Source organism: Lemur catta, chromosome 1, assembly GCF_020740605.2.
Source record: "Lemur catta isolate mLemCat1 chromosome 1, mLemCat1.pri, whole genome shotgun sequence".
Lineage (NCBI taxonomy): Eukaryota > Metazoa > Chordata > Mammalia > Primates > Lemuridae > Lemur > Lemur catta.
The window spans coordinates 75,451,102-75,479,074 of NC_059128.1; the positions used below are offsets into that span (position 1 = coordinate 75,451,102).

The 27,973-nt window shown below is 40.5% G+C and overlaps 1 protein-coding gene across 1 annotated transcript; it reads left to right on the forward strand.

Annotated features, from left to right (window-relative positions):
- The first annotated feature begins 1,349 nt into the window (after nt 1–1,349).
- RAD51 (RAD51 recombinase) lies at nt 1,350–27,872 on the forward strand. Its single transcript, XM_045534741.1, has 10 exons — nt 1,350–1,739; nt 2,782–2,864; nt 4,913–5,050; nt 9,198–9,315; nt 11,708–11,799; nt 18,966–19,060; nt 25,626–25,739; nt 26,108–26,237; nt 26,468–26,589; nt 27,065–27,872. Exons 2-10 carry the CDS (start codon nt 2,784–2,786, stop codon nt 27,186–27,188), a joined length of 1,014 nt encoding a protein of 337 aa, XP_045390697.1. The 5' UTR covers nt 1,350–1,739; nt 2,782–2,783; the 3' UTR covers nt 27,189–27,872.
- Nucleotides 27,873–27,973: the final 101 nt, after the last annotated feature.

The following is a 27,973-nucleotide window of genomic DNA, read 5'->3' on the forward strand; positions in this document are numbered from 1 at the left end:
ATTGTTTGCTTCTTGCTTGACCACCTGTGGCTTGTTTTTTTTAAGAGGTGGTTTTGCAGAACTGGAAGAGTACTAAGCAGATAAGAAAAGGGCACTGTAGCCCCTCAGCATCTGCTAGACCACATTCTGAAAAGTCAGATAAAACCAGCCTAAGAGAAAACAACTGCCTTCCATTGTCATTTTGCAAAAACAACTGCTCTGCTCTTTCTAACTGCAATAAAAAGCCCATTCATAAAAAGACACTCATCCTTGGGCCAGCATTCCTTCTTCCTTTCATGTTGTGCCCTTTCCTCCCTTGGAAAGTAAAATAAACCCTTACTTCAAAATCTATCTTAATTCTTTCTTAGCCCTCGGTAGGAACATCCCTAACAGGTTGTTTCTACATTCAGAAAGCTTCCTGAGTCAGTTCTCTCTGTCATTGTTTTAATTCAAGCATTCATCTCTTGCCTAAAATATTGCAAGTTTCGTAAAAGTTTTTTGCTGTCTTCACTCTCACTCTCCTAAAATCTGTCCTTCAATGCCACAAGATAATGGCGTGACGGTTGTATAAAAACCTTTTCAACTTTAAAGAATTCCATAAATATAAAGTAGTAGTAGTAGGGGCAAAATAAATCTAACCATAGGAGTCGTCTTTTTAAAATCATTCAGTGATTTTCCCCATTACCTTAAGAATAAAGGCTCCTTACATGATCTTAAGCCTCTTCATAGCCTGAACCAAACGTTAAGTTTGCAGTCTCAGCACCCGTTATGGTACTTTTCCTCTCTGTGATATCAGAGAATACTACTCCTTAAACACATTGTTCGTTTCTTATGCCCGTAATGCTCTGTCTGCTTATGTCTTCCATTTCTTTGCCTGGGAAATCTTACTCGGCCTTTAAAACTAGAATCACAGGCCAAACTTTACGGTAAACCATGATAAGGTTTATCTTATCAAATTCAATGCCTCCTTTTTCGGGGTTGTGCAAATCTCCAGTAAAGCACCACACACTGACTAATATTTCAGCCATTTCTTTCTCCTCTCCACTAGCTCCATTTCCCAGTTCTAAATCGAGCTTCCTCAGCTCCTCCACCACCAGGGGGCCTGGAAAGCACCTGGCTCCTGGAATTTGAGTCAGAAGGCTCAGAGAGACCCACATACATATACCGCAGAAACAAGAGATCTTAAAACTGGGCTACTTCCCAGAAGGGCTGAAGGTGGGAAGCCGCGGTGCCCGCCGTGCATACTGGGAGATATAGTCCTACGCCTTGCACTGCCTCGTGGGAGTTGTAGTCCTTTTTATCTGGCAAAGAAGGCGGCAACTCCCAGTTTGAATTAGTCTTTAGGGGAAAAGGGAAGAGGACGATCCTTAATATCCTGCAGGCTCAAGGTCCTTGAGCCTATCCTTAGGCTTGCGATCGTGGCGGAAGCGGCTAGAGGGCGGATCCCAGAAGGGCGGGGAGACGTTACGTTGACGCGGCGTGGCCCTGCCCGAGAGGCTTTGGCGGGATTTCCGAAAGCCGCCGGACGGGGTGCGCGCTGCGGCCGGAGCTCGCGTCCTGAGGAGAACGGAGGAGCTGCCCGAGGCGCGTATTTAGGAGCCGAAACTCGCCTGGTTGTGTGCAGAAGGCCAGGACAAAGGAGTAGAGAAGTGGGGCGCAAGCCGGGGCGCGGGGGTCTGCGCGGAGTTGGGCGCGTGCCAGGCCGGCGGACTGAACTCGGAGCGCTAGGCCCCCACGAGTGAGCCGTGCTGCCCGCCGAGGTGAGTGTGAGAGGCGCAGGCCGGGCCCCTTCCCGCCGCCGCGGCTCGTCCGCGTTAGCGGGGTCGGGCCCCGGCCCCGCCCGTGCTCCCGCAGTAGGCTTTGGGGGCCTCTGCGCCAAGTGAGGAACCCGGAAATGGTGGGGCGGAGCAGGGCTTGCCCGAGTCCAACCGACCAACACAGCTCGTTGTGGAAAACAAGCAGACCTCAGTCTTTAGAGCTAGAGGGGGGAAACCTTATAGACCTTCATGTCCAACACCCATTTTATGGGTTTTGGCGAGGAAGTCGAAATCCAGAGAGGTGCAGTCACAGCTATTTTAATGTCAGAACCCGGGTTTCCGGATTCCTAGTCAGTCTTCTTTACATTACACCTTCTTTTGATTATAAGATATCAACCTCCAATTGACAAAATCGTATTTGCATCATCTAATGCGGAAAACCATTCATGTGATGCCTAGGGAATGATCCGAAGTGAGGTTTGGTTTTGGGTTTTGTTGTTTTTTTTTTTTTTTTTTTTGAGACAGAGTCTTGCTTTGTTGCCCCAGCTAGAGTGCCCTGGTGTTGTCATAGCTCACAGCAACCTCAAACTCCTGGGCTCAAGCGATCCTCCTCCCTCAGCCTCCCGAGTAGCTGGGACTACAGGCATGTACCACCACACCAGGCTAATTTTTCTATTTTTAGTAGAGACGGGGTCTCGCTCTTGCTTAGGCTGGTCTCGCACTCCTGACCTCGAGTGATCCGCCCACCTCGGCCTCCCAGAGTGCTAGGATTACAGGCGTGAGCCACCGCGCCTAGCCAAGGTGTGTATTTTTAAGAAGTAGAATGAATGATCTTGGCTCTTCCTAAAGTCTTTCCGCTACAACTAGCTAGCTGTCTAGATGACAAGTTTGTTCTTTTTCCTGCTGTGGGTAGGTCAGTGATTAGAGCAAAAGCTTATACAGTAATTCTTCAGAGATTTTTATTGCAAAAGTAAGCTTGCAGCTCTGTACTTACCCCCACCTTGTTTGTCTGTTGTTCATACTGATGGCCATCTGTGTTTTTCAGTAATGGCTATGCAGCTTGAAGCAAATGCAGATACTTCACTGGAAGAAGAAAGCTTTGGCCCACAGCCTATTTCACGGTTAGAGGTATGTGCTTAGTTGCTAATTTTGGAATTATAATGCTGTACTAGATTCTTCTACCTAGTTGTAGAAGTAGCCTAATGGGAAATAACACAACTTTTACATAAACCATAGGTTTACCACTAAGGTCAAGACCCAAGTCAATAGTTTCCAGGAGGGTTATCAAGGATCCTGTGGAAACACTTAAGATTGTTGCTAAAAATGTCTGGCCAGGCCTTTCTTGTCAACAGTTCTCCTCCTACTTTATCAATTTTTTTTCTAAAACCTGGATTGTCAGAAATTAGGCCTAGGATCCCACAGTGCAGTCTCTGTGTTGTTTGCACCAGGTATGAAAATGCTGTCCAGGGAATTACAGTGGTCTGGACCAGTTATACAGAGGGGAGAGAGAGCGCACCTTCCCCTCATTGACCCAATCTGTGCTGACAGCTGTCTTTGGCAGGGAGCAGGGCTTGGAGTTGTTAAGGTATAAAAGCCACGCTCCGATTCAAGACTGCACAAGACCATATAGCACCAGAACTGGGGCCTTGTATTATTTGCCCATTGTGCAGAAGTCCCACTGTGAGCGTAGCTGATTTGGGGTGAAAGAAGTAAGAGAGAAAGGCTTGGCTCTTCTGTCTCCTTTTGCATATTCCTTGCATCTCAAACTAAGATTTAAGACTCTAGAAGTTACTTAAATGGATTTGTGATAAACTTTTGACAGTTCAATCATAACTTTTCTGAGACAAAGTCTCACTCTGTCGCCTAGGCTAGAATGCAGTGGCGTCATCATAGCTCAGTGCACCCTCAAACTCCTGAGCTAAAGGGATTTTCCTGCCTCAGCCCCCCGAGTAGCTGGGACTACAGGTGTTCGCCACCATGCCCGGCTAATTATTTCTATTTTTGGTAGAGGCAGGCTCTCACTTTTGCTCAGGCTGGTGGTTATTTTATTTTATTTTATTTTTTGGAGACAGTGTCTTGCTACGTCACCCAGGCTGGAATGCAGTGGCACAGTCCTAGCACACTGCAACCTCAAACTCCTGGGCTCAAGTGAGTCTTCTGCCTCAGTGTCCCGAGTGGCTGGTACTACAGGGACACTCCACCATGCCCGGCTAATTTTTTAAATTTTTGTAGAGACAAGGTCTCTCTGTGTTGCTTGGGCTGGTCTTAAAGTCCTGGCCTCAAGGTGATCCTCCAGTCTCAGCCTTCCAAAGTGTTAGGATTACAGGTTTGAGCTACCACATTTGGCCAGTTTTCCCCACTCTTAATGTCATTTGTGAGAGCAGAGCTTTCCAGTCATTGTTCAACAAAAAGAGTATGGGTATGCCAAGGTAGTGCGTCCCTCAGTTCTGGGGGTAGCCTTATCCATTTACCCTAGCGTAGTGTAAAAGTATCCTTTTCAATGTGTGCTTATTGTAGAAAGCGTTGGGAAACACTGGTTTAAAGTGGCCTTTTAGGGTCCAAGTTCTCAAAGGTCATTTGCAGTCACTCATAAAAGGTTTGGAGTTGCTGTTTTAATCCCAATCCCTAGTACATGACATAGTGCTTGTTTAAAACTACTGGGTGTGATTTTAAAAAAAGTTGATAATTTATTAAATATGTCATATAGGGTACACTTCTCAGCTTTTACATATAATACAGTTGGCCCTCTGTATCCATGTGTTTCCGAATTAGTGGATTCTACCAACTACAGACTGAAAATATTTGGGAAAAACCAATAAAAAATAACAATACAACAATAAAAAATAATATAAATTTTTAAAATGCAGCATAACAACTATTTACATAGGATTTACATTTTATTGGGTATTGTAAGTAATCTAGAGATGACTTAAACTATATGGGAGGATGTATGTAGGTTATATGCAAATGCTATGCCATTTTATATAGTGGACTTGACAGTTTACAGATTTTGGTATTTGCTGGGGGGTCATGGAACCAATCCCCTGGCGGATACCAAGGGATGACTGTATTACAATTTTTCAAACACCTGTGAAATACGTAGGATGCATATTATCTGCTTTAGACAGATGAGAGAACTGAAGCTTAAATTTATCCATGGTTTTCTTCACTTACAGCAATGTGGCATAAATGCCAATGATGTGAAGAAATTGGAAGAAGCTGGATTCCATACTGTGGAGGCTGTTGCCTACGCACCAAAGAAGGAGCTAATAAATATTAAGGGAATTAGTGAAGCCAAAGCTGATAAAATTCTGGTAAGCATAAGTACTATATATTTGACCTAGGGAGGGCTTAGTGGGAATAGTACAAAAGGGTAAGTAGTAAAAGGTGCTCTTCTTCCTTCCATCAGTCATTCTCCTGTCATCCTGTTCCCCTTTCTAGAACTGACTGTGTTACTAGTTTCTTATCTTTGTATATGCCTCCTTTCATAAATTCAGATTTTTTTCTAGAAAATTCCAGTATCATGGGATTTGGCATATACACTGCAAAATTGACTGACAGTTTACACTCCCACCAGCAGTGACTGGTGGGTACCTTGTCTTTTTAGATATGATGATCTTAGAAATTTATTCATTATTATGCATTATTAAAACAGTTTGGAAGAATATTTATTGATAAAGGAAAATGTTCCTGATATAAGAAAGCAGGTTAATAAAACATATATATATTTAATTTTTGTTTTTAAAAATGTGTATATTTATATACGTATATAGAGACCACGTGCTGGGGATAAATATACTGAAATGTTGACATTGTTATTTCTGGATGGTAAGAATGTAAGCAGTACTTATTTTTTGCCTCAATTCTCTGAAGTTTTTATGTTCTTCCCTTTTTTTGAGACAGAGTCTCCCTTTGTTGCCCAGGCTAGAGTGCCGTGGTGTCAGCCTAGCTCACAGCAACCTCAAACTCCTGGGCTCAAGCAAGCGATCCTCCTGCCTCACCCTCCCGAGTAGCTGGGACTACAGGTGCGAGCCACCACGCCTGGCTAAATTTTTGTTTCTATTTTTAGTTGACTGGCTAATTTTTTTTTTTCTATTTTTAGTAGAGACGAGGTCTTGCTCTTGCTCAGGCTGTTCTCAAACTCCTGACCTCAAGTAATCCTCCCGCCTGGGCCTCCCAGAGTGCTAGGATTACAGGTGTGAGCCACCACGCCTGGCACACTTTCAGAAAATAAACCAAAATGGTTGAGGCTGGGCACAGTGGCTCACATCTGTAATGCTAATGCTTTGGAAGGCCCAGGCGGGAGGATTGATTGAGGCTAGGAGTTTGAGACCTACTCTCTACCAAAAATGGTTAAAAATTAGCTGGGCGTTGTGGCACATAACTGTATTCCTAGCTACTCAGGAGGCTGAGGTGTGAGGATTGCTTGAGCCCAGGAACTTGGCAGTGAGCTATGATGACACCACTGCAGTCTAGCCCAGGTGACAGGGCTAGACACTGTCTCAAAAAGAAAAAAAAAAGGTTGAGAGAGAAAGATACTGTGACTAAAATAATTTACTCAGAAGGTACCAGATTCCTTCTGTGGCATTTTCCACATTTTCAAAGTTTAATGTAATTATAATTGACTTTTGTTGAGCTATGTTCTCTTGGTATACCATGATAACAATGACAGATTCAACATGGATATTTTGTGTAATATTTTTATTTTACTTGCCATTCTATGCCTTATGTCCCAGGGTTTGGTAGTTCTTGCCTTTTTTGTTTGTTTTTGTTTTGAGACTTGGTCTCACTCTGTGGCCTATACTAGAGTACAGTGGCACAGTCACAGCTCACTGTAGCCTTAAACTCCTGGGCTCAAGTGATCCTCCTGCCTTACCCTCCGGAGTAGTTGGGACTACAGGCGCATGCCATGACACCCAGCTAATTTTTCTATTTTTAGTGGAGACAGGTTCTTCTTGCTTAGGCTTGTGTTGAACTCCTGAGCTCTAGTGGTCCTCCTGCCTTGGCCTTCCAGAGTGATAGGATTATAGGTGTGAGCCACCTTGCCTAGCCAATATTGTTACTTAAGTGTTAGGACAGAATAAAACATTTTCAGAAATGCAAGGATTCAGAACATGTCACCTACTCTTAGGAAGTTACTTGAGGATATACTTTACTAAAATGAGGACAGAAAACAGAATCTCGATTAGAGTGGCTCCAATTCAGATACCCAGTTTAGGAAGGCCCAGGACAATAGCTAGCCTAGAAAGTAGACAGTCCAGTTTGGAGAAGGAAAGCATATCTTCTGGTAGAAAGTGAGGAGGTGCTCAGTAAGATTGAGAGGTTAGGAAGACTTGACAAATGATAAATTCACAGAATGCTAGACAAAAAGACATTGTTCAGATATAAAGCAAGGAAAGGTGAAGTATGATTTGAAATTTTTGGCATGGAAGAAAAGGAATTCATTTGAATTTGACCGTGGAAATCTTTGAGAGACATAATATTGGAACCTTAGAGAAGTAATTGTATTTCTAGCATACCGTTTGGTTCTACAGTGAATTATATTTACAAAGCTATCTATAATGCAAACATTGTAATGATTTTTTTTTTTTTTTTTTTTTTTTTTGAGACAGAGTCTCACTCTATTGCCTGGGCTAGGGTGCCATGGCATCCACCTAGCTCACAGCAACCTCAAACTCCTGGGCTCAAACAATCCTCCTGCCCCAGCCTCCCAAGTAGCTGGGACTACAGGCATGTGCCACCACGCCCAGCTAATTTTTCTGTGTTTTTTTTTTTTTTTTTAAAGGCTGGTCAAGTGGAGCAGTGGGAGTGGAGAAGGAACAAAGGAATCTGTACCTGGTTGTGATCAATTAGTTGTAAACACCACTGCACTCGGACCAACCGAATTTTTCTGTTTTTAATAGAGATGGTGTCTCAGTGTTGCTTAGGCTAATCTCAAACTCCTGACCTCAAGTGATCCTCCTGCCTCGGCCTCTGTGCTGGGCTATGTAATGAGTTTTTAAATGAAGTATTAAGTATATGTAAAAGTTTAGAGAATAATACAAACCCACTACTCAGCTGTTCTCTGATTTTTTTTCTTTTTTCTGAGATAGAGTCTCTGTTGGCTAGAGTGCCGTGGCATCAGCCTAGCTCACAGCAACCTCAAACTCCTGGCCTCAAGTGATCCTCCTGCCTCAGCCTCCCGAGTAGCTGGGACTACAGGCATGCACCACCATGCCCAGCTAATTTTTTCTGTATATTTTTAGTTGTCCAGCTAATTTCTTTCTATTTTTTTAGTAGAGACGAGGTCTCCCTCTTGCTCAGACTGGTCTCGAACGCCTGAGCTCAAACGATCCGCCTGCCTTGGCATCCCAGAGTGCTAGGATTACAGGGGTGAACCACCGCACCCGGCCAAGTTTGTTGATTTTTTTTTGAAAGAACCAACATTTGATTTCATTCATTTTTCTATTTTTCTATTCTCCATTTCATTAATTTCCACTCTCGCCTTTATTTCCTTCCTTCTGTTTTGCTTTATGTTTTGTTTGCTCTTCTTTTTCTTGTGTCTTAAAGTGGAAGGTCAGGTTATGATTTATTTTTGAAATAGGGTCTTGCTCTGTTACCTGAGCTAGAGTGCAATGGTATCATCATAGCTCACTGTAGCCTCAAACTGTTTGGGCTCAAGCCATTCTTCTGCCTCAGCTTCCCAAGTAGCTGGAGGCATGTGCTACCATGCCCAGCTAATTCTTCTATATTTTGTAGATATGGGGTCTTACCATGTTCAGGCTTGATCTTCTTTTCTGCTATAGGTGTTTATAGCTATAAATTTCCCTCTAAGAACTGTTTTTGTTAATGCCAGATATTTTGATATGTTGTGTCTTCATTTTCATTCATGGAAAAAGTGTTTTCTAATTTCCTTAGTGACTTCTTTGATTTGTTGGTTATATAGGAGTGGGTGGTTTGATTTCTGTATATTTGTGAATGCATTTATTTTTAAATTTTAGAATGAACCCATAGTCCTATTATAGCAGATTTATCTGTCATTGTAAAGTAGGATGTGATTGTCTCAACTTTGACAATGTAAAAGGAAAGGTATAGCTGATAGAGATGGGAAGTAGACATGGAGGGAGAAAAGATAGAAGGGCAAATGTCCTTATTTTACAAAGTAGAAAGTGAAAACATATAGTCTGTGCTTGGTGGAACAGGAAATGAAAGTATAAATATATACTGTATTCAAGTTTTTGTGATAAATCAGGCATGGCACATATGCGTGGATCTATAGTATTTCTTTTTTAAACTACATGAATGTATTCTTGGCAAATAAAAAAACTGATCTTCATGACGTCTCTGGATTAGATTATCCTTTTTGATGACTTTCTGAAGAGAAATCACTCTGGCAATTTTGTTAGATGTTTCCTTTTCCCACTGTATGCTTCGTTCTTGTTTATTATTGTTTTGTCGACTTAAGATTTCTTATTTTCCCAGGCTGAGGCAGCTAAATTAGTTCCGATGGGTTTCACCACTGCAACTGAATTCCACCAAAGGCGATCAGAGATCATACAGATTACTACTGGCTCCAAAGAGCTTGACAAACTACTTCAAGGTATGGTAATCCTTTGTCCTATGTTGTGAATGTTAATTAGCAAAGCATCTAGTCATAGAACAAAACTAAAATATTTGGGTAGGATTTACATGTTAGGTATGATTAAGAGATAAGGGAAATAGCCACATTGAAGAAGTAAGACTTCTGCTGAATAAAATTAGGCCCTGCAAGGTGGCTCACACCTGTAATCCTAGCACTCTGGGAGGTTAACCCAGGAGGGTTGCTTGAGGCCAGGAAATCGAGACCATCGTGGGCCTAGTACTCTGGGAGGCTGAGGCGAAAGGATCGCTTGAGCTCAGGAGCTAGAGACCAGCCTGAGCAAGAGTGAGACTCCTCTGTCTATACTAAATATAGAAAAAAATACAGGTGGCATGCACCTGTAGTCCCAGCTACTCAAGCCCAGGAGTTTGAAGTTATTGTGCGCTAGGCTGACGCCAGGGCAATCTAGGCAGGGTGACAGAGTGAGACTCTGTCTCAGAAAAAAAAAAAAAAAAACAGTGTGGGCAGCATAGTCATAGGGAGAACCCCTTTCTTTGTTTATTATAAGGATATTACAAAGGATGCAGATGAAAAGATACATAGAGCAAGGTATAAGGGAAGGAGTGTGTAGCTTCCATGCCCTTGCCAGGTGCACCGTCTTCCAGGATTCTCCACATGTTCAGGTATTAGGAAGTTCTCTGAACTCTCAAATTTTCTCTCATTTAATTTACTTATTTTTGATTCAGGTTCTCTCTCTGTTACTGGGGCTAAAGTGCAGTGGTATTATCATAGCTCACTGTAGTCTCAAACTCCTGGGCTCAAGTGATCTTCTTTCCTCAGCCTCCCAGGTAGCAAGGACTACAGGTGCACACCACCACACCCAGCTAATTTTCAAATTTTCTGTTTTTTAGGGGATACAAAATAGCGTGGGTTCAGGAATCATACTCAACTTTGAATGTTAGCCCTCCCATCTTCCCCCCTCCCAGCATTTACTGGCTATAGTATATGGTGAAAGTTATTCAATATCTCTATGCCTAGTTTTCTTAGCTTCAAAATGAGGATAAAAGAACTTCCTACATTATATATTATTGTAATTAATCAAATGATATATAAAATCCATAGCACAACGCCAGGAACATCAGAAACATTTAGTATCAGCGGTCCCCAACCTTTTTGACACCAGGGACTGGTTTTGTGGAAGACAGTTTTTCCATGGACCAGGTGGGGCATGGGTAGGGTGCCATGGTTGTGGGAAGGTGGTGTGGAGCTCAGGAGATGGCTCTTGGGCCTTTTTCCTAACAGACCATGGGCTGGTACCAGGCCTCAACCTGGGGGTTGAGGACCCCAGAATTAGATTATTTATAATTCTTTTTCTTGGCCAGGTGCAATGGCTCACGCCTGTAATCCTAACACTCTGGGAGGCCGAGGCGGGAGAATTACTTGAGCCCAGGAGTTTGAGACCAGCCTGAGCAACAGCAAGACCCCGTCACTACTAAAAATAGAAAAAAATTAGCTGGGTGTGGTGGCGCACGCCTGTAGTCCAGGTACTTGGGAGACTGAGGCGGGAGGATTGTTTGAGCCCAGGAGTTTGAGGGTGCCGTGAGCGAGGCTGACGGCACAGCACTCTAGCCCAGGCAATAGAGCAAGACTGTCTCAAAAAAAAAAAAATTTTTTTTTACTTTTTATTTTTTTGTGAGACAGGGTCTTGCTCTGTCACCTGGGCTAGGGTGTGGTGGCGTTATCATAGCTCCCTTCAATCTCAAACTCCTGGGTTCCAGCGATCCCCCTGCCTCAGCCTCCCTAGGATTTGGGGCAATAGGTGTGTGCCACCATGCCTGGCTAATGTTTCTATTTTTTAGTAGAGACAGGGTCTCTCTCTTGCTCAGGCTGGTCTCGCACTCCTGGCCTTAAGGAATCCTCCTGCCTTATCTTCCCAGAGTGCTAGGATTATAGGCATGAGCCCCCACACCCAGCTATAATTCTTTTTAAATTGCTGCTTACTGACATGTGATGATACCGTTCTATATCTTGATTGTTGTAGTTACATGAAGCTACACATGTGATAAAATTGCATAGAACTATACATTTGCACAAATGAGTTCATATATAACAGGAGAAATATGAACAAACTGGATTGCACTAATGTCAGTTTTCTGTTGTTAATAGTATAGTTACGCAAGATGTTAATATTGGCAGAGACAGGATGAGGGGTGCATGGAACCTCCCTGTACCTTTCTTTGCAATTCTCCATAAATCTATAATTATTTCAAAATAAGTTTTTCAAAAGTTATTGTTGAAAATTGGTTTTCCAAATTATATAAACATCTTTCTGATGAGCTCCAAGAATATTTCTATGATTATGGTTCTTAAACATTTGTGTTGCACTAAGATGTGTTTCTTATTGCTGTTTTAGGTGGAATTGAGACTGGATCTATCACAGAGATGTTTGGAGAATTTCGAACTGGGAAGACCCAGATCTGTCATACACTGGCTGTAACATGCCAGGTGAGTTGTGGGGGTTCTGGTTAATCAAATCTGCAAGAATTAGTTGATTCCTGGTATTTGCAAGCATCTGTTAGGATGGACAAAAAAGGCCCTTTTTCTGTCCCCAAGAATGGCTATAAGATAGACTCCTACTGCAAAATTCCTCCACATTATAGAAAATTCCAGATTATTGATATCCAATCCTTTTAAATTATTGATTTCCAATACTGTACCAGGCTTCTGCTGGCTTTATGTGCTCTCTTTTTCATTAGTTTAGATTTTATGACTCATCATTAAAGTAATTCCCTTACATATACCTTCAGCACATATCCACTTGAAAAGATGACAACCTTAGTTTAATTCCATCTATTTTCTTAGTACCTGTTCCTAAATTACTGATTATATTGGAGAAGAATCATAATATCATAAAGGTGACTGACTTCATTTTAACTTAGAGATGACTGATGGTGCTGTTCTGAACCTTTAAAAAAAAATTAAAAAAATAAATAAAGATGACAAACTTTGGGTGAACATTCAGTACTTCTTTGCAAATCAGTCTACTGAGTTTTTCCGTTTAGGTGTGCCTTGCCAGTCAGGTATACTTTGTCCTCTCCTCAAACCACCATGCCCTTCTTCAACCCTCACTCTCAGCCAATGACCTAACGTGTTCTTTGCATCAAATCTATAACTCCATCTACATTTGTGCCCGTCTTTTCTTATCTCAGGTTACAATGAAGAAAGTGTTCCTCTTCCTCTCAAAGTCCTGTCCTATTAATGTGATCTTGTTATTATCTCCTGCCACCTTGTCAAGGACTATTCCTTCCATTTTCTGTTTTACCTTTGTAGTAGATTGTCCCCCTCAATATACAAATGTGTCTAGTATCTCCTCCACTGGGGGAAAAAGCCTTCCCTGGGCCCCTTCAGTTTCTTCTTCCCTTATTTATACTCCCATTCATGGGTGGATTTGGAAAAAGACATAGTGGGTTAAAGAATTGTCTAATGTAGGCCGGGCGCAGTGGCTCACACCTATAATCATAGCACTCTGGGAGGCCGAGGCGGGTGGATTGTTTTGAGCTCAGGAGTTCGAGACCAGCCTGAGCAAGAGACCCCTGTCTCTACTAAAAAAATACAAATTAGCTAGACAACTAAAAACATACATATATATAAATATAAATTAGCCGGGCATGGTGGCTCATGCCTGTAGTCCCAGCTACTCAGGAGGCTGAGGCAGGAGGATTGCTTGAGGCCAGGAGTTTGAGGTTGCTGTGAGCTAGGCTGATGCCATGGCACTCTAGTCTGGGCAACAGAGCGAGACTCTGTCTCAAAAAAAAAAAAAAAAGAATTGTGTAATGTATCATATGTAAGTAGTAAATACTAGAATCAAACCAAACTTCAGAGCCCATGCTCTTAAAACTTCATAAGGTAGAGCCCATAGCTAGTATGTTCTCCATTGTATTTCTAGTACCTAAGGCAGTGCTTGGCACTTAGTACACGCTCAATAAATAACTTGAATGGATGGAGATAATAGATGTCCAAAGGCGTCCCTGATATATTGTAAAATGAATGGTATAGAGGAAATACTTTAACTGTTTAAGAAAGGGAGAGGAATTATTTTACCCTAGAGGGATTATGGACTACTTTATGGAGAAAAGATACTAGATAAGACTCCTGAAGAATGCTAAGGTTGGGGAGGAAGGAAATTAAAAGCGTTTAACTATACAGAATGGGATGAACAGAAGTACTGGGGATGGAGAGGCCATAATGTATGAGAAGACAATAAATAATCCCAGCTCAGGGTTTATGTAGAAAAGTTATAGGAGATAAACCTTAAAAAGATACATCAAGACCACATTTTAGAAGGTCCTGAGTGTGGGTAAGAGGTTCAAACAATTTTTTAAAGAGTAGAGATTATTTAGAAGAGCAGCATAAGCAAAACTTTCAGAAATATTGTGGTAGCAACCTGTTGAATGGATTTGAAAGGGAAGGGTAGAGCTAGGGATATTTGATATATGATTATTACAAGCCATTAACTGATCAGGACTAAATTAAAATGGTGACCCTGAAAGGATATAGGAAGAAAATGTAAAATGCAGCACTTAATGACAGACAATTAAAAAATACACTCAGGTCAGGCACAGTGGCTCACGCCTATAATCCTAGTGCTCTGGGAGGCTGAGGCGGGAGGATCGATTGAGCTCAGGAGTTCGAGTCCAGCCTAAACAAGAGTGAGACCCCATCTCTACTAAAAGCAAAATAAGCTAGGTGTGGTGGTGCACACCTGTAATCCCAGCTACTCAGGAGGCTGAGGCAGGAAGATCACTTGAGCCCAGGAGTTTCAGGCTACAGTGAGCTATGATGATGCCATTGCCCTCTAGCCAGGGTGACACAGTGAGACTCTCAGAAAAAAGAAAATTGAACCCCCCTCCTCACCACCTCCTTTCATATATTAAAAAAAAAATACACCCCAGCCCAACAATGTATTACAGTTTATTAATAGTAAACTCTAAAAAGTGTTTGGGAGGGGAAGATAGTTTTTATGGAAACATGACTTCAACTTTAGAGATGGTAGGTGTGAAGTGACAAACCCCAAGTGAAAATGTCTAATACTATTGAGAAATGTAGAATGAAGTCATATAAAGAATTAACAATGGAATCTCTGGAAATGAAAGATATGTGAGAAAGAAGGAGTAGTATACAGAAGAGAAAACTAACAAACTTTTCCCTCTTCTACAACTTCAAGCAGTAATAGGGGGAGCCCTTTTCTTACTCTGAGTGAGTCCCAACATTCTCTGGCTTTAAGATTATACTGCTGTGAGTGGCTGGTCCACACAGTACCTAGAACCTGGTTGATGCCCATGGTTCAACTCTTCTGTTATATTCCTTTGAGGCTTTATTATAATTTTAGGTATTTTGAAGAAAATGGCACTATTTTAATCTATATAGATTATAGTCACTTCTACCATGGACACAACTTATTGATGGAGTTCAAGAATAGCTGAAATGAAATTTGCCTCCAAATTTCATGATGATAAATGAAGCTTCCTAGTATTTTTCCATTCTGGTGTGAGTTCTTATGCTCTGAACAAAACAACAAAAGTTCTTGAAACTCAGTTATAAATTTACAAATCAAATATAAATTGTTCTCTTTTGTGTTTTTTCTTATAAAAAAGTTAAGAACTATATCCTTCAGAATTTATTCTGGATTTAAATAGTTCTTTACCAAAAATTTATTACGTTGATGTAATGCTGTGCTATTTTTAAAGTTGGTACATGTCATAAAAGATGTGGATTTTGTTAGGACCTTGTGTCTTGCATGGTAAAACATATGTCTCTACAGAGACTAATAGTACAAGACTGATTTTCTCAAGTCACCCAAGAAAGTATCTCATTATTTTCAGATATGTCCATCATTTACCACTTTTGTTTTGAGGTTGTGAGTGCCATTTCTTAAGAAATATCTCTTAAGAAATATTCTGGTTCTTTATGAATAAAAATTTATCTAGGCCAGGTGTAGTGGCTCACTCCTATAATCCCAGCACTTTGGGAGGCTAAGGTGGAAGGATCGCTTGAGGCCAGGAGTTAAGAGACCAGCCTGGGCAATGTTGATAGCCGAGATCCTGTCTCTACAAAAAAAATTTTTTTAAGTTTTATCTAACGTCAAGTGACCCCACTTCATAGCCTTTCTTATTTTCCTTTCTCACTTGTCATTTTGTGTTTCTTTCTTTGATTGCTCCACTGATCCTTCTTTGCAGGCCAAAGTGTTACCCTATATTTTATCAGACAGCTGAGTTAGGATTTCAGTATCAAATGGACCTAAGCCATTGTTGACTCTGCTCATAAATAATTCTGAGGAAGAAAACGTTTGGGGTTGGGGGGTGCGTAAGAGAACTTTTAGGATAATCAGGGAGGAAGCACTGAGAAGAGGAAAGGTGGAAGATATAGCTATTGCCTGAGCTCCATCAGAAATTTGATAGCTAAAGGAAAAGATGTCTGTTTAAAATATCACCCTGACATGGGTTATTTGACATGATGTGTGACCTTTTTAAATAGAAATGTTTCTCTATGTTGTTTTGACAGAGATTCGTGTGGAATAAATATTTAGAGTACAGTACACGATATCCATAGTTGCCACGGGAACTCAGCATATCAGGCTTACACTCTAAAGTTGTACAAATAGAATCCTAGCCTGAGAATGTTATTAAGTAGTTAGATAATGTCCATCAACAATAAACTGTGTAGTAAAATTCTCAAGTAAATATAGCCTCTTTATAAAAATAGCATTTACAAGTGGCTGAAGAACTATATATATATCTTTGACTTTTTTTTCCCCAAGAAAAAGAATGCTAATTTGAATAATAGAAAGGATTATATTTCACCAGCCTAAGAGCTGGAACCAGAGTTATAGAGAGGATGTTAGATTAATACTTAAATCTAAACATTATCTGCTTTCATTGCTCAGATTTTCTCAACTTACTGAGTGAAACCCCAGTATGTGTTAGATCTCTAATAATGAAGTTATGTAAAGTTGAGAGCTACAGTTAGATTACAAAAATGAACAACCTATGCTTGTTCAAAGTACTAGAGTAATTTTTAAATTGAGCACACAATTTAATATAAATAACAATTTTAAAAGCATATATCCTTTGACAGAAAATTTGTCTTACCGAACGTTTCCCATGTATCCAATGATAAATGTACAAAGAGTTTATACCACAGCATTATTAAAATAGTAAAAGTTAGAAACAACCTACATCACTGTAAAACAGGAAGAAAAGTTAAATTATGGTCCTAAGCAGTTATTAAGAACAGCTAACGTGGTGATGTTCCAGCCCAATAACACAAGATGTCTGCAGAGGCACTGGGAGGGCAAAGTGGAGGGAACCAAATAGACTAGAGAACAGAGAATGTAGTCCATGCCCCTGAGTTGGCTCCTGGTTGCCCCTGGCCCAACAGTACCCTGGGACCTTGTCTGCTCCCTGGCCGTCAGTCAGCCTGTCTGTGCCCAATCTATGGCCTCCCTTCAGCCCAGGAGGCCCACCCAGTCGGAAAAGAATCCCCTCATGATAGCACTGAAGATAGCAGAAGGTGAGAGAAAGGGAAACCTCATTTATCTTATTTCCTGGGAACTTAGTCCTCAGAGTGTCAAGATTTCTTCCTCTCTAAGAAACTGAGGCAACTTCTGCTTTCTGTCCTCTTGACCAATGGTTCCAAATCTTTCCTCAGTCAGGGCCCCCTTTTGTTATATACCTGTCCTTTGCTCCTTCCGTGGATTCCCATGATATGAAAGATTTTGTCTGCCAACCTGCCAAAAGATGACATTTTTTCCTTTCCAAATAAACAAAGCCTTTCATAACTGAGTATACACTAAAATCAGTGACCTAAAGGTTGGGGACATCATGATTTCAAAGTACTTTGGTTATGTCAGGCACTGTGGTAAACATTTTACATGAATTAATTTTTTTTAAATTAAAGCCAGTCAAATTTAACAGTGGGGGCTTGTATACCAACTTTAGTGACACTAATGTTAATAAGTTCTGATAACCTACTACCATTGGTCCAGCCTGAATTATTTAATTCTTAAAACAATCGCATAAGGTGGGTTTTATCTACATTTTACAGAAAAGGAAACAATATTCTCAAGGTCACATAGTGACAGAACCACATATAAAAGCTGTTTATATGAAAATGCATAGAAAATGATCTGGAAAGTTACTTCTGGAAGATGGAGAACGGTGAACAAGAATTTTCAATTTTTATTCTATATTGTTTGACTTTTTATTACAAGCATACAGGTTTTTTGTAATTTTGTAAAAATTTTTCTCAAAAAATAGGAAAAGAGGCCAGGCGCGGTGGCTCACGCCTGTAATCCTAGCACTCTGGGAGGCCGAGGCGGGTGGATTGCTCGAGGTCAGGAGTTCGAGACCAGCCTGAGCAAGAGCAAGACCCCGTCTCTACTAAAAATAGAAAGAAATGATTTGGACAGCTAAAAATCTATACAGAAAAAATTAGCCGGGAGGCTGAGGCAGTAGGATCGCTTAAGCCCAGGAGTTTGAGGTTGCTGTGAGCTAGGCTGACGCCAGGGCACTCACTCTAGCCCAGGCGACAAAGCGAGACTCTGTCTCAAAAAAAAAAAATAGGAAAAGAAAGAAAATTCCGTGCTACCAGTCCTTTAATGTAAAATGTTCTAGGGCAGTGGTCCCCAACCTTTTTGGCACCAGGGACTGGTTTCATAGAAGACAGTTTTTCCACGGACCAAGGTTTGGCGGGGATAGGGTGTCATGGGTTGGGGGAGGTGGTGCAGAGCTCAGGTGGTGGTATGCAGTCTGTTTCCTAACAGGCCACGGACTGGTATTGGGCCTCAGCCCAGGAGTTGGGGACTGCAGTTCTAGGTGATTTCCGTCAGAATGTAAAGGTGAATTATGGCTCCAGAGTAGATTTCTAAAGTGGAAATTACCCTTTAGCATTATTCACTTAAAATCTGTACAAGGATTCAAAGGTATCTGACAAGGAATGGATAGCCTAAAGCAGACATTTCCCTGAGTGGCTCATGAGACGGTTTTCATTATACTCCATATTCTTCTCTTTTCTTTCCTTTTAACTCTTAATTTCTACTCCTTATTTTTTCTTTTTCTCCCTTTCTTCATTTTTAGCATCTCTATATAGGAGCAAAGCAAACACCTTTTTATTCTTCTTTCTTGCTCACACTTTAAACTTGCTGTAGATCTTTCTGGGGCATTGACAAGCCCATTTTGTAACCTTTAGGAATGAACTCTGCTCAGTAAAGTGAAGTATAAGTTTGGTCTAGACACGCTAAAATTAATTGGGTTTTGGATTAGGGTCCGTTATTGATTAAAGGTCTTCCAAATGTTTGTGTTTTTGATTGATCAATCTTGTATTGGCATGCAGTTATAGAATTTTATCCCCTACTTTGGACTATGTTTCTAAGCAATCCAGTTCTGACAAGACTATAGCTGCATGTGCTATGAGGCACAATGAACTTTACATCTACTACTGGCTATTTTTCTGTCAGAAGGGAATGCCTCCTGCCTATCTCTGATTGTCATTTTGAAGTGTTTTTTTCCCTTTGCCTTATTGGGGTTGGGAGAAATTATAGAGACGTCATGAGGAACTTGGTCAGCTTTATCAGAAATGGAGCGTTCATTTCCACTGTTTTTTGTCGTCCGTAGCTTCCGATTGACCGGGGTGGAGGTGAAGGAAAGGCCATGTACATTGACACCGAGGGTACCTTTAGGCCAGAACGGCTGCTAGCAGTGGCTGAGAGGTAGGTTACTGGATTTAGACAAGAGAGTATGGTTGCATCTGTCACTATAGTGATTTGGCAGGGTTAGTTTGGCTCAAGAATGTCTCTTCTATTATTCCACATCCCAAAGTTATATATGTGGTTCATAAGATTGACCTTCCTTGGTGGAAAAAAGGCATTCTTTAGTCAACAATCTATGAGTTGCTGTCAGACTGGATTAAAAAACAAGATCCTTTGTCTTCCAGAGAAACACTTCAGAAAGTAAAAGGATGGAAAAAGATACTCCATAAAAGAGCTTGAGTGGCTATCCTAATATCGGACAAAATAGACTTATTTAAGACAAAAATATATTACTAGGGACAAAGAGGAACATTTTATAGTTAAAAGGTCTGTTCATCAAGAAGATACAACAATTGTAAACATACACACCTAACAACAGAGCCCCAAGATATGTGAAACAAAAATTGGTGAAATTGAAGGGAAAAATAGACACTTCAGCAATAATAGTTGGGGATGAATATCTCACTTTCAGTAATGGATAGAGACTTCAGTATCCCACACTCAATAATGGATAGGACATCTATCAGATGCTCTGATAAAGGCCATCTACAAAAAACCTACAGCTAGCATACTTAATGATAAAATTGTGAATGGTTTCCCCCCTTTAAAATCAGGAACAAGACAGGGATGTCCACTCTTAATCACTTAACATTCAAAATGTATTGAAGGCCCTGGCCAGTGTAGTCAGGCAAGAAAATTAAATGAAAGGTATCGGGATTGGAATGGAAGAAGTATTTGCTGATGGCATGCTGTGTGTAGAAAATCCTAAGGAATCAACACAAAAAACTAGAACTAAATTAGTTTAGCGGGGTTGTAGGATACAATGTCACTATACAAAAATTCATTGTATTTCTATTTATTTATTTTCCTCATTCCCCACTGTATTCCTGTATACTAGCAAAGAACAATTCAAAAATAAAATGAAGAAAACAAACTTCATTCGCAGTAGCATGAAAGAGAAAACATTTAGGAATAAGTTTAACAAAAGAAGAATAAGACTTGTATGCTGAAAACTATAACAAAACATTGCTGAGAGTAATTGAAGATGTACATAAAGGGAAACATTCCACATTTGTGGAAAGGAAAACTCAATATTATTAAAATAGCAGTTCTCAAATTGATCTATAGATTCAACACAATCTCTGTCAAAATTCTACCAAACTTTTTTGCAAAAATTGACAAACTAATCACAAGATTTATGTGGAAATACAAAGCACCCAGAATGGCTAAAGCATTCTTAGGGAGGGGAACCCCACAAAATTATAGGTCTTAGACTTACCTCTTTTAGAACTTACTATAAAGCTACAATAATAATCAAAACAGGCTAGGAAGAACTCTTGTAACCCAACAATAAAAAGACAACCCAATTTAAAAATGGGCAAAGGATTTAAATAGATATTTCTCCAAAAAGAAGACATGCAAATGTCTGATAACCACATGAAAAGATGTTCAACATCATTAGTCGTTAGGGAAATGCAAAGAGAAACCACAGTGAGATACCACTTCACACCCACTATGATGGCTATAATTAAAAAGACAGTAACAAATGTTGGGGAGGATGTGGAGAAACTGAAACTTCATAAGTTGCTAATGAGAGTATAAAATGATGCAGTCACTTTGGAAAATAGTTTGGCAGTTTCTTAAGCAGTTAAATTTACCACATGACCCAGCAGTTTCACTCTAGTTATGTACCCAAGAGAAGTAAAAACATGTCCACACAAAGGCTTATATGTGGATGTTTACAGCATCATTACAATAGCTCCAAACAGGAAATAACCCAAATGTCTATCAACTGGTGAATGAATAATCAAAATGTTTTTATCCATATAATGCAATATTCTTCAGAAATAAGAAACTGAAGTACTGATACATGTTGCAGCACTTCAAAACATGCTGCATGATAGAAGTTAAACACAAAAGGCCATATATTGTATAATTCTGTTTATATGAAATTTCCAGAAGGGGATAATCTTAAGAGACAGTAGACAGTGGTTACTGGGGGTAGGAATGGGGAGTAACTGCACATGGACTTGAGAGATCTTTTAGGGGTGATGAAAATGTTCTAAAATTGGATTGTGATCATGGTTGTACAACTGCAAAGTCACTAAAACTCATGGAATTTTATAACAGGTCAATTTTATGGTATATTAATTATACATCATTAAAGCTGGTGAAGAATTGATAAGTTTCTATATCTAATACAGCTTTCAAATAAATTCTCAAAATTATTTTACTTATTTTCCCTTGTCTAGGGTCAAATATGGTAAATTAGTTCTTGCCATACATTTTACTAAAACCCAGTGATTAAAAAAGAATTACATTGCATGTTGAGATGTCAGACTCAAGTTGGAAACTGCCTGGCTAAGTTCAGGAGAATATTCTCTCTAGTTTTATAATTGTATAATCAAATTTTCTTTCCCAGCTTATAATTTGAGCAGTCCAGCTCATTGGTTGTACATAAAATTAGGTTGGCACAATAATTGCAACCCTTTGCCTCTGCCTACAAAATTCCTGTCAAGGAAAAAGAATTACTCAACCTGATGTTAGTTTTCTGAAGAGTGTATACTGAACTGTATCTGCCCTCCCGAAATTGTTTTTGGCAATCTTGTACAGAGTTCACACTTTTAAGTACACTAATAGGCCGGGCATGGTGGCTTACGCCTGTAATCCTAGCACTCTGGGAGGCCGAGGCGGGCGGATCATTTGAGCTCAGGACCAGCCTGAGCCAAGAGCGAGACCCTGTCTCTACCAAAAAAAATAGAAAGAAATTAGCTGGACAACCAAAAATATATAGAAAAAATTAGCCGGGCATGGTGGCTCATTCCTGTAGTCCCAGCTACTCGGGAGGCTGAGGCAGGAGGATTGCTTGAGCCCAGGAGTTTGAGGTTGCTGTGAGCTAGGCTGATGCCATGGCACTTTGTACACTCTGGCCCAAGCAACAGAGTGAGACCCTGTCTCAAAGAAAATAAAGACTTCCTTTTCGACAGAGTCACTGAGACTTTGTCTAGTAACATACAGAACTATTCAGATAGGATAGATGAGATAGTATAATAGAATATAGGCCATGATAACAAGGACAATGTTTTGGTCACCCACTGTATCCTCAAGCCCTAAAAAAGTGCATTTAGTATTTGCGAATGAGTGAATTAATATTTACTAATTTAGGGCCATATTTGTGGCTATTTTGCCAACAAAAAGAAAAATGTGTTTAAATAGAAATTTCATTAATTTTTTAATCCGGTCTACCTATCAAGAAAAAAATTTATAGTTGAATTTCTGTTTATATATATTACATTTAAATTATAGTTGTGAGAAAGTTACAAGGCCTCCTTAAGTTAATATCTATTAAAATAATTTTGATTCATAACAGAACAGCCCTCACTGATTAACTTTTGCCCTGCCCCGTTGAAGAATATTGGCTCACCTTCACAGCTCAGGCAGTCACAGAATGTAGTCCTCAGAACAGCAGCATTAGCATTAACTTGTTAGAAATACAAATTCTCTGGCCCTACTACAGGTCTACTGAACCAGAGGCAATCAAAGACTTCGGATAGGGCCAGGCATGGTAGCTCATGCTTGTGATCCTAGCACTCTGGGAGGCCGAAGTGGAGGATCACTTGAGGTCAGGAGTTCAAAACCAGCCTGAGCAAGAGCGAGACTCTATCTCTAGTAAATAATAGAAAGAAATTAGCCGGACAACTAAAAATATATAGAAAAAATTAGCCAGGCATGGTGGTACATGCCTGTAGATGTAGTCCCAGCTACTCAGGAGGCTGAGGCAGCAGAATCGCTTGAGCTTGGGAGTTTGAGGTTGCTGTGAGCTAGGCTGACGCCAAGGCACTCTACCCCAGGCAACAGTGAAATTCTATCTCAAAAAAAAAAAAAAAAAAAGACGTCAGACAGGATCCAGCAGTCTGTTTTAACAAAAGCTGTCCAGGCAATCTGATGCTTGCTGAAGTTTGAGAACCATGGCCACCATTGCTAGCTATAAAATCACCACCTTTTATGAAAGTTCTTTTAAGTACTGTAAGAGAGTGACAGAATCCCTTTAGGGTGATAGAGCTGAGTTTTTTAAGCTTACATGTTAAGAATAACCTGAGGTATTTGTTAATACACAAACTACCAGGCCTCTTCCCTGAAAATTATGACTCATTAAGTCTATATTGGTCCAGGAACTTGTTTTTTAACAGGTGTTCCAGATTATTCTTATCTTTAAGGAAGTTCAAGAAACACTGTGAGAGAGGATGCTATTTCTAGCCAACTTTTTCAAAGCTGTGGGAATTGAAAATTTCACATCCTGCTTCTGGAACCTAAGCGCAGAGATTCCCATAGTCTTTTTTGTGAGTGCTGCTGAAGGAAAAGCTGGGATAACTCTTTGTTTTTCTGGTAAACTTTCAGTGTTCTGATAGCAAAAAGATAATCATCTCCCTTCCTGATAGAAGATTATATCAGCATTCCCTGAGGCAAAACCAAAACTAGAAGACTTGTGCAGTACAGTACTAAGGCCTGTTGTATCTTGTTTTTTACCTTAACACCATGATTTAAATAGAGAAAATGTTTATCTCCTCATTGACATTTTATTTAGTCGGGATCATAAGATAAAACTCTATCTTCACTTCATCTTCTTACCCCCATGATAGAATCATGAACCTAGAACATAGTTCAAAGAAGTATAACACATTTGGATTTGGTTTAAACATTCTCCTTTGAACTATTACATGAAGGAGTTACTATTATATTTTTGTACTGTAACGATTTTAGGTAATATTAATGTCAAAACATGGCTGGGCACAGTAGTTCATGCCTTTAATCCTAGTTCTCTGGGAGGCTGAAGCCGAAGGATAGCTTGAGGCCAGGAGTTCGAGACCAACCTGAACAAGAGCAAGACCCTGTCTCTACAAAACATAGAAAAATTAGCCGTGCATTATGGTGCACGCCTGTAGTCCCAGCTGCTTGGGAGGCTGAGGCAGGACGATCGCTGGAGCACAGGAGTTTGAGGCCCCAGTGAGCTATGATGATGGCACTGCTTTCTAGTCAGGGCAACAGACCAAGACGCTGTCTCAAAGAAAAATAGTGTTATGGAGCCAGGCATGGAGGCTCATACCTGCAGTCCTGGCAACTCAGGAGGCAAGAGGATTGCTTGAGGCTAGGAGTGCAAGACCAGCCTCAGCCACACAACAAGACCCCATCTCTAAAAAAGATTTTAAATATTAGCCAAGTATGGTGACATGTGCCCGTAGTCCTAGGTACTTGGGAGACTAAGGCAGGGGGATCGTTCTAGCTCAGGAGTTCAAGGCTGTAGTGAGCTGTGATCACATCACAGCATTCCAGCCTGGGTGACAGTGAGATCCTGTCAGGAAAAAAACAATAACAAAAAACCCCCAGACTTTTGTGTATTGTAGGTAAAACAAACAAAAAAAATCCAACATACACATATCCTTTGGACAAATTTGCTACTGAGCTATGAAAACATTACTTGTGTTAAAGTGATGGTACATGATTCTCTCTTTGGGTTCTGGCTAAACGCTTCATTCAGCAACATTTACTCAGAATTTACTAGGTACGTAAGAGGCCCAGCCCAGTCTTTTCTCTGAAAGAATTTGTCGTCTTTTAATATGAATACATTTTACATGAATTTAATTGATTTTTGAATGATTATTTTTATTTGTCCCACTTCTGTCATTGCCCTTGGTTTTTCCAGGATAATATTATTTCTTTATATTTGGAAATTTCTCATTCTAGTTCAGGAGTCTTCAAAGAATAGATTTGGGCCAGGCCTGGTGGCACATTCCTGTAGTCCGTCCCAGCTACTCAGGAGGCTGAGTAGGAGAATCACTTGAGCCCAGGAGTTTGAGGTTGCCATGAGCTATGATGATGCCACTGCATTCTGGCCTGGGTTAACAGAGCAAGACCCTGTCTCAAAAATGAATAAAGAATGGATTTGATTTATCCTGATGACTTGCCAGGTAGATCTACTCCAAAGTGGTTGTTCCGGTTATCTCTGTATATATGCTTTCTTTATATTTTTTTATAAAGAGTAAACTACACTTTTTTTTTTTTTGAGACAGAGTCTCACTCTGTTGCCCAGGACAGCAACCTCAAACTCCTGGGCTCAGGTGATCCTCCTGCCTCAGCCTCCTGAGTAGCTGGGACTACAGGCATGTGCCACCATGCCCGGCTAATTTTTTCTATATATATTTTTAGTTGTCCAGGTAATTTCTTTCTATTTTTAGTAGAGCTGGAGTCTCGCTCTTGCTCAGGCTGGTCCTGAACTCCTGAGCTCAAATGATCCACCCGCCTCGGCCTCCGAGAGTGCTAGGATTACAGGCATGAGCCACCGCGCCCGGCCTCTGTATATATGTCTTGCCTGAACTTCCTAAGAGAAAGGAATTATATTCTTTGGCCCTGAAACCACTGTCAATACCATTTCTTACCTATCCAGCCAGATAATTTAAGTGTTAGAGATGAATTTCTCATCTGCCTGAGTTCTGTGTACAGCCTACAATTGTTCTCTCCTCTCTTCTAGATACGGCCTCTCTGGCAGTGATGTCCTGGATAATGTAGCATATGCTCGAGGGTTCAACACAGACCACCAGACCCAGCTCCTTTATCAGGCGTCAGCCATGATGGTAGAATCTAGGTATGTGCTCAGTACAAGACACTAAATATGTTGCTGGAGACCTTACCCTGAATCTTGTAAAGGTTGTTTGGCCAAACTGATAGTAGCTTGAATTAGAAATGGGGAGATTTAAGTTTAATTCCTATTTTGACACTCTTACTTTGTGATTTAGTCAAGTCACTATTTAAAAATTGAATCCATGATCTACTTGAACTTGCTGGAAATCTTAATTTGTTAAACAGTGTCTCAGATGTGAATGCTATACAATTATTTTAATAAAACCTCTATATACAAGTGAAACTATGAATATGAGATTTTAGGGTGGTGAGGAATGAGCAAACTCTGACATAGGCTAGACACAGGCTTCAGACAATCCTTGTTCCATGTAGGTATGCACTGCTTATTGTAGACAGTGCCACCGCCCTCTATAGAACAGACTATTCCGGCCGAGGTGAGCTCTCAGCCAGGCAGATGCACTTGGCCAGGTTTCTGCGGATGCTTCTGCGACTTGCTGATGAGGTAAGTTGTGGGGTAGAGACTGAGACTGCCTACTTTCAGTGACTGTGAATTCCAGGAGCCTTGCTAGGAGACCAGAACATCAGTGCCTGGTATCATCAAGCTTATCAGTTAGAGAGGAAGGAGGAAGAGAGACGTTAGTTATTCGTTGCTTTGTGGAAGAAAATGGTGGCAACATTAGGGCTCTTGGAATGTCTGTGGCACAAAATTGACATTGATCCTTTCCCCATCAGTTTGGTGTAGCAGTGGTAATCACCAACCAGGTGGTAGCCCAAGTGGATGGAGCAGCCATGTTTGCTGCAGATCCAAAAAAACCTATTGGAGGTAACATCATTGCCCACGCGTCAACAACCAGGTAAAGTGATGGGATAGATGCTTCTTTTTGGAATGTCATATTAACTGTGAAATAGACATGAAGATATAACATTTCCAATTCAGCCCTGTTAAAGCTACTGTTATATAATTAGATACTTAGGAATTCTTGTTAAATCTAATTGTCATGCTCTGGTTGGGATAGGTGTTTGCTTTTAGTTCATAAAGGAATTAACTCACAAGTATGGAAGAATAAATATGAATAATTGATATGCCTCACCCTGGTTATTAAAGGAAAACGTTTGTTTCAATAGAGACAACCCACTCAGAAATGGGGCAGGGCAGAAATGGACTCCTCCAGTTTGGAAGTGCACTAGGGAATACAGTACAGAAGTATCCCCAGGGTCCTTCTGGAAAGCATTATGTCTAAAAAATGATTAGCTCTATCATAAATAAAGTCAGGAATGGAATCGTTTAGTTATAATAACTTGGTACTTTGGTCTGTTTCTCTGGGTCAGACTGTACCTGAGAAAAGGAAGAGGGGAAACTAGAATCTGCAAAATCTACGACTCTCCTTGTCTTCCTGAAGCTGAAGCTATGTTTGCCATAAATGCAGATGGAGTGGGAGATGCCAAAGACTGAATCACTGTTTTTTCCCCGGTGATAAACCTTATGTGCTGCAGCCTAATGGAGAGGACTACCTGCTGGAGTTCTATATAGGCCTCTTCCTGTTGTGACTGCCAGGAAAAGGCTTCCAGGAAAAACAGCTATTGTATCAGCTTTTCTGATAGTATAAACAGTAGTCACAGACTGACCTGAAATGTTTATTCCTTCTGGAGTGCATTAATCTCTATCTGATTTCTCTATAGTTTTGGAGGAGAGGTATGAAATGCCTTTGATATGGTGCCTTGGGATTGACTCAGGTCTAACAGCTGTCTATTGGACAATCTTATGTCTCCAAGAGAGCTGAAGCTGGGGAGACCTGACCCTTCTCTCACTTCTGAATAATGGTAAAATAAAATGCCTGAGCTATGTATGTAGCAAAAGGAATGGGTCTCTGCATAGGTTCTTCTTCTCTGTCAGTACAACTCTCCCATCAATCAGAAGTAGGTTTTTAAGTTTTATGCTTGAACACTCTCATGTAAGAATTTGTTTTTTGTTAGAGTCTTGCTCAAGGCCTGCTAAGCCATCAGCCCTTCACCATTTACTTGCTTGGTCTTTTACTGCTAACACTAACTCAAGATAATTCTGGAATCTGAAGTACTTCAGAGGCTGAGTAAGTAGATTGATTGTTAGGCTGCTAATAAAGTAGTTATTTGTGATGAATGTGTTGTTTATGGTAGTTATTCTAGTGTAAACTGAATATTTCAAGATAGGGTCGCCATATCTTTTTGGCACTGGGTAGAGGTGATCAGTTTCTATTGCTT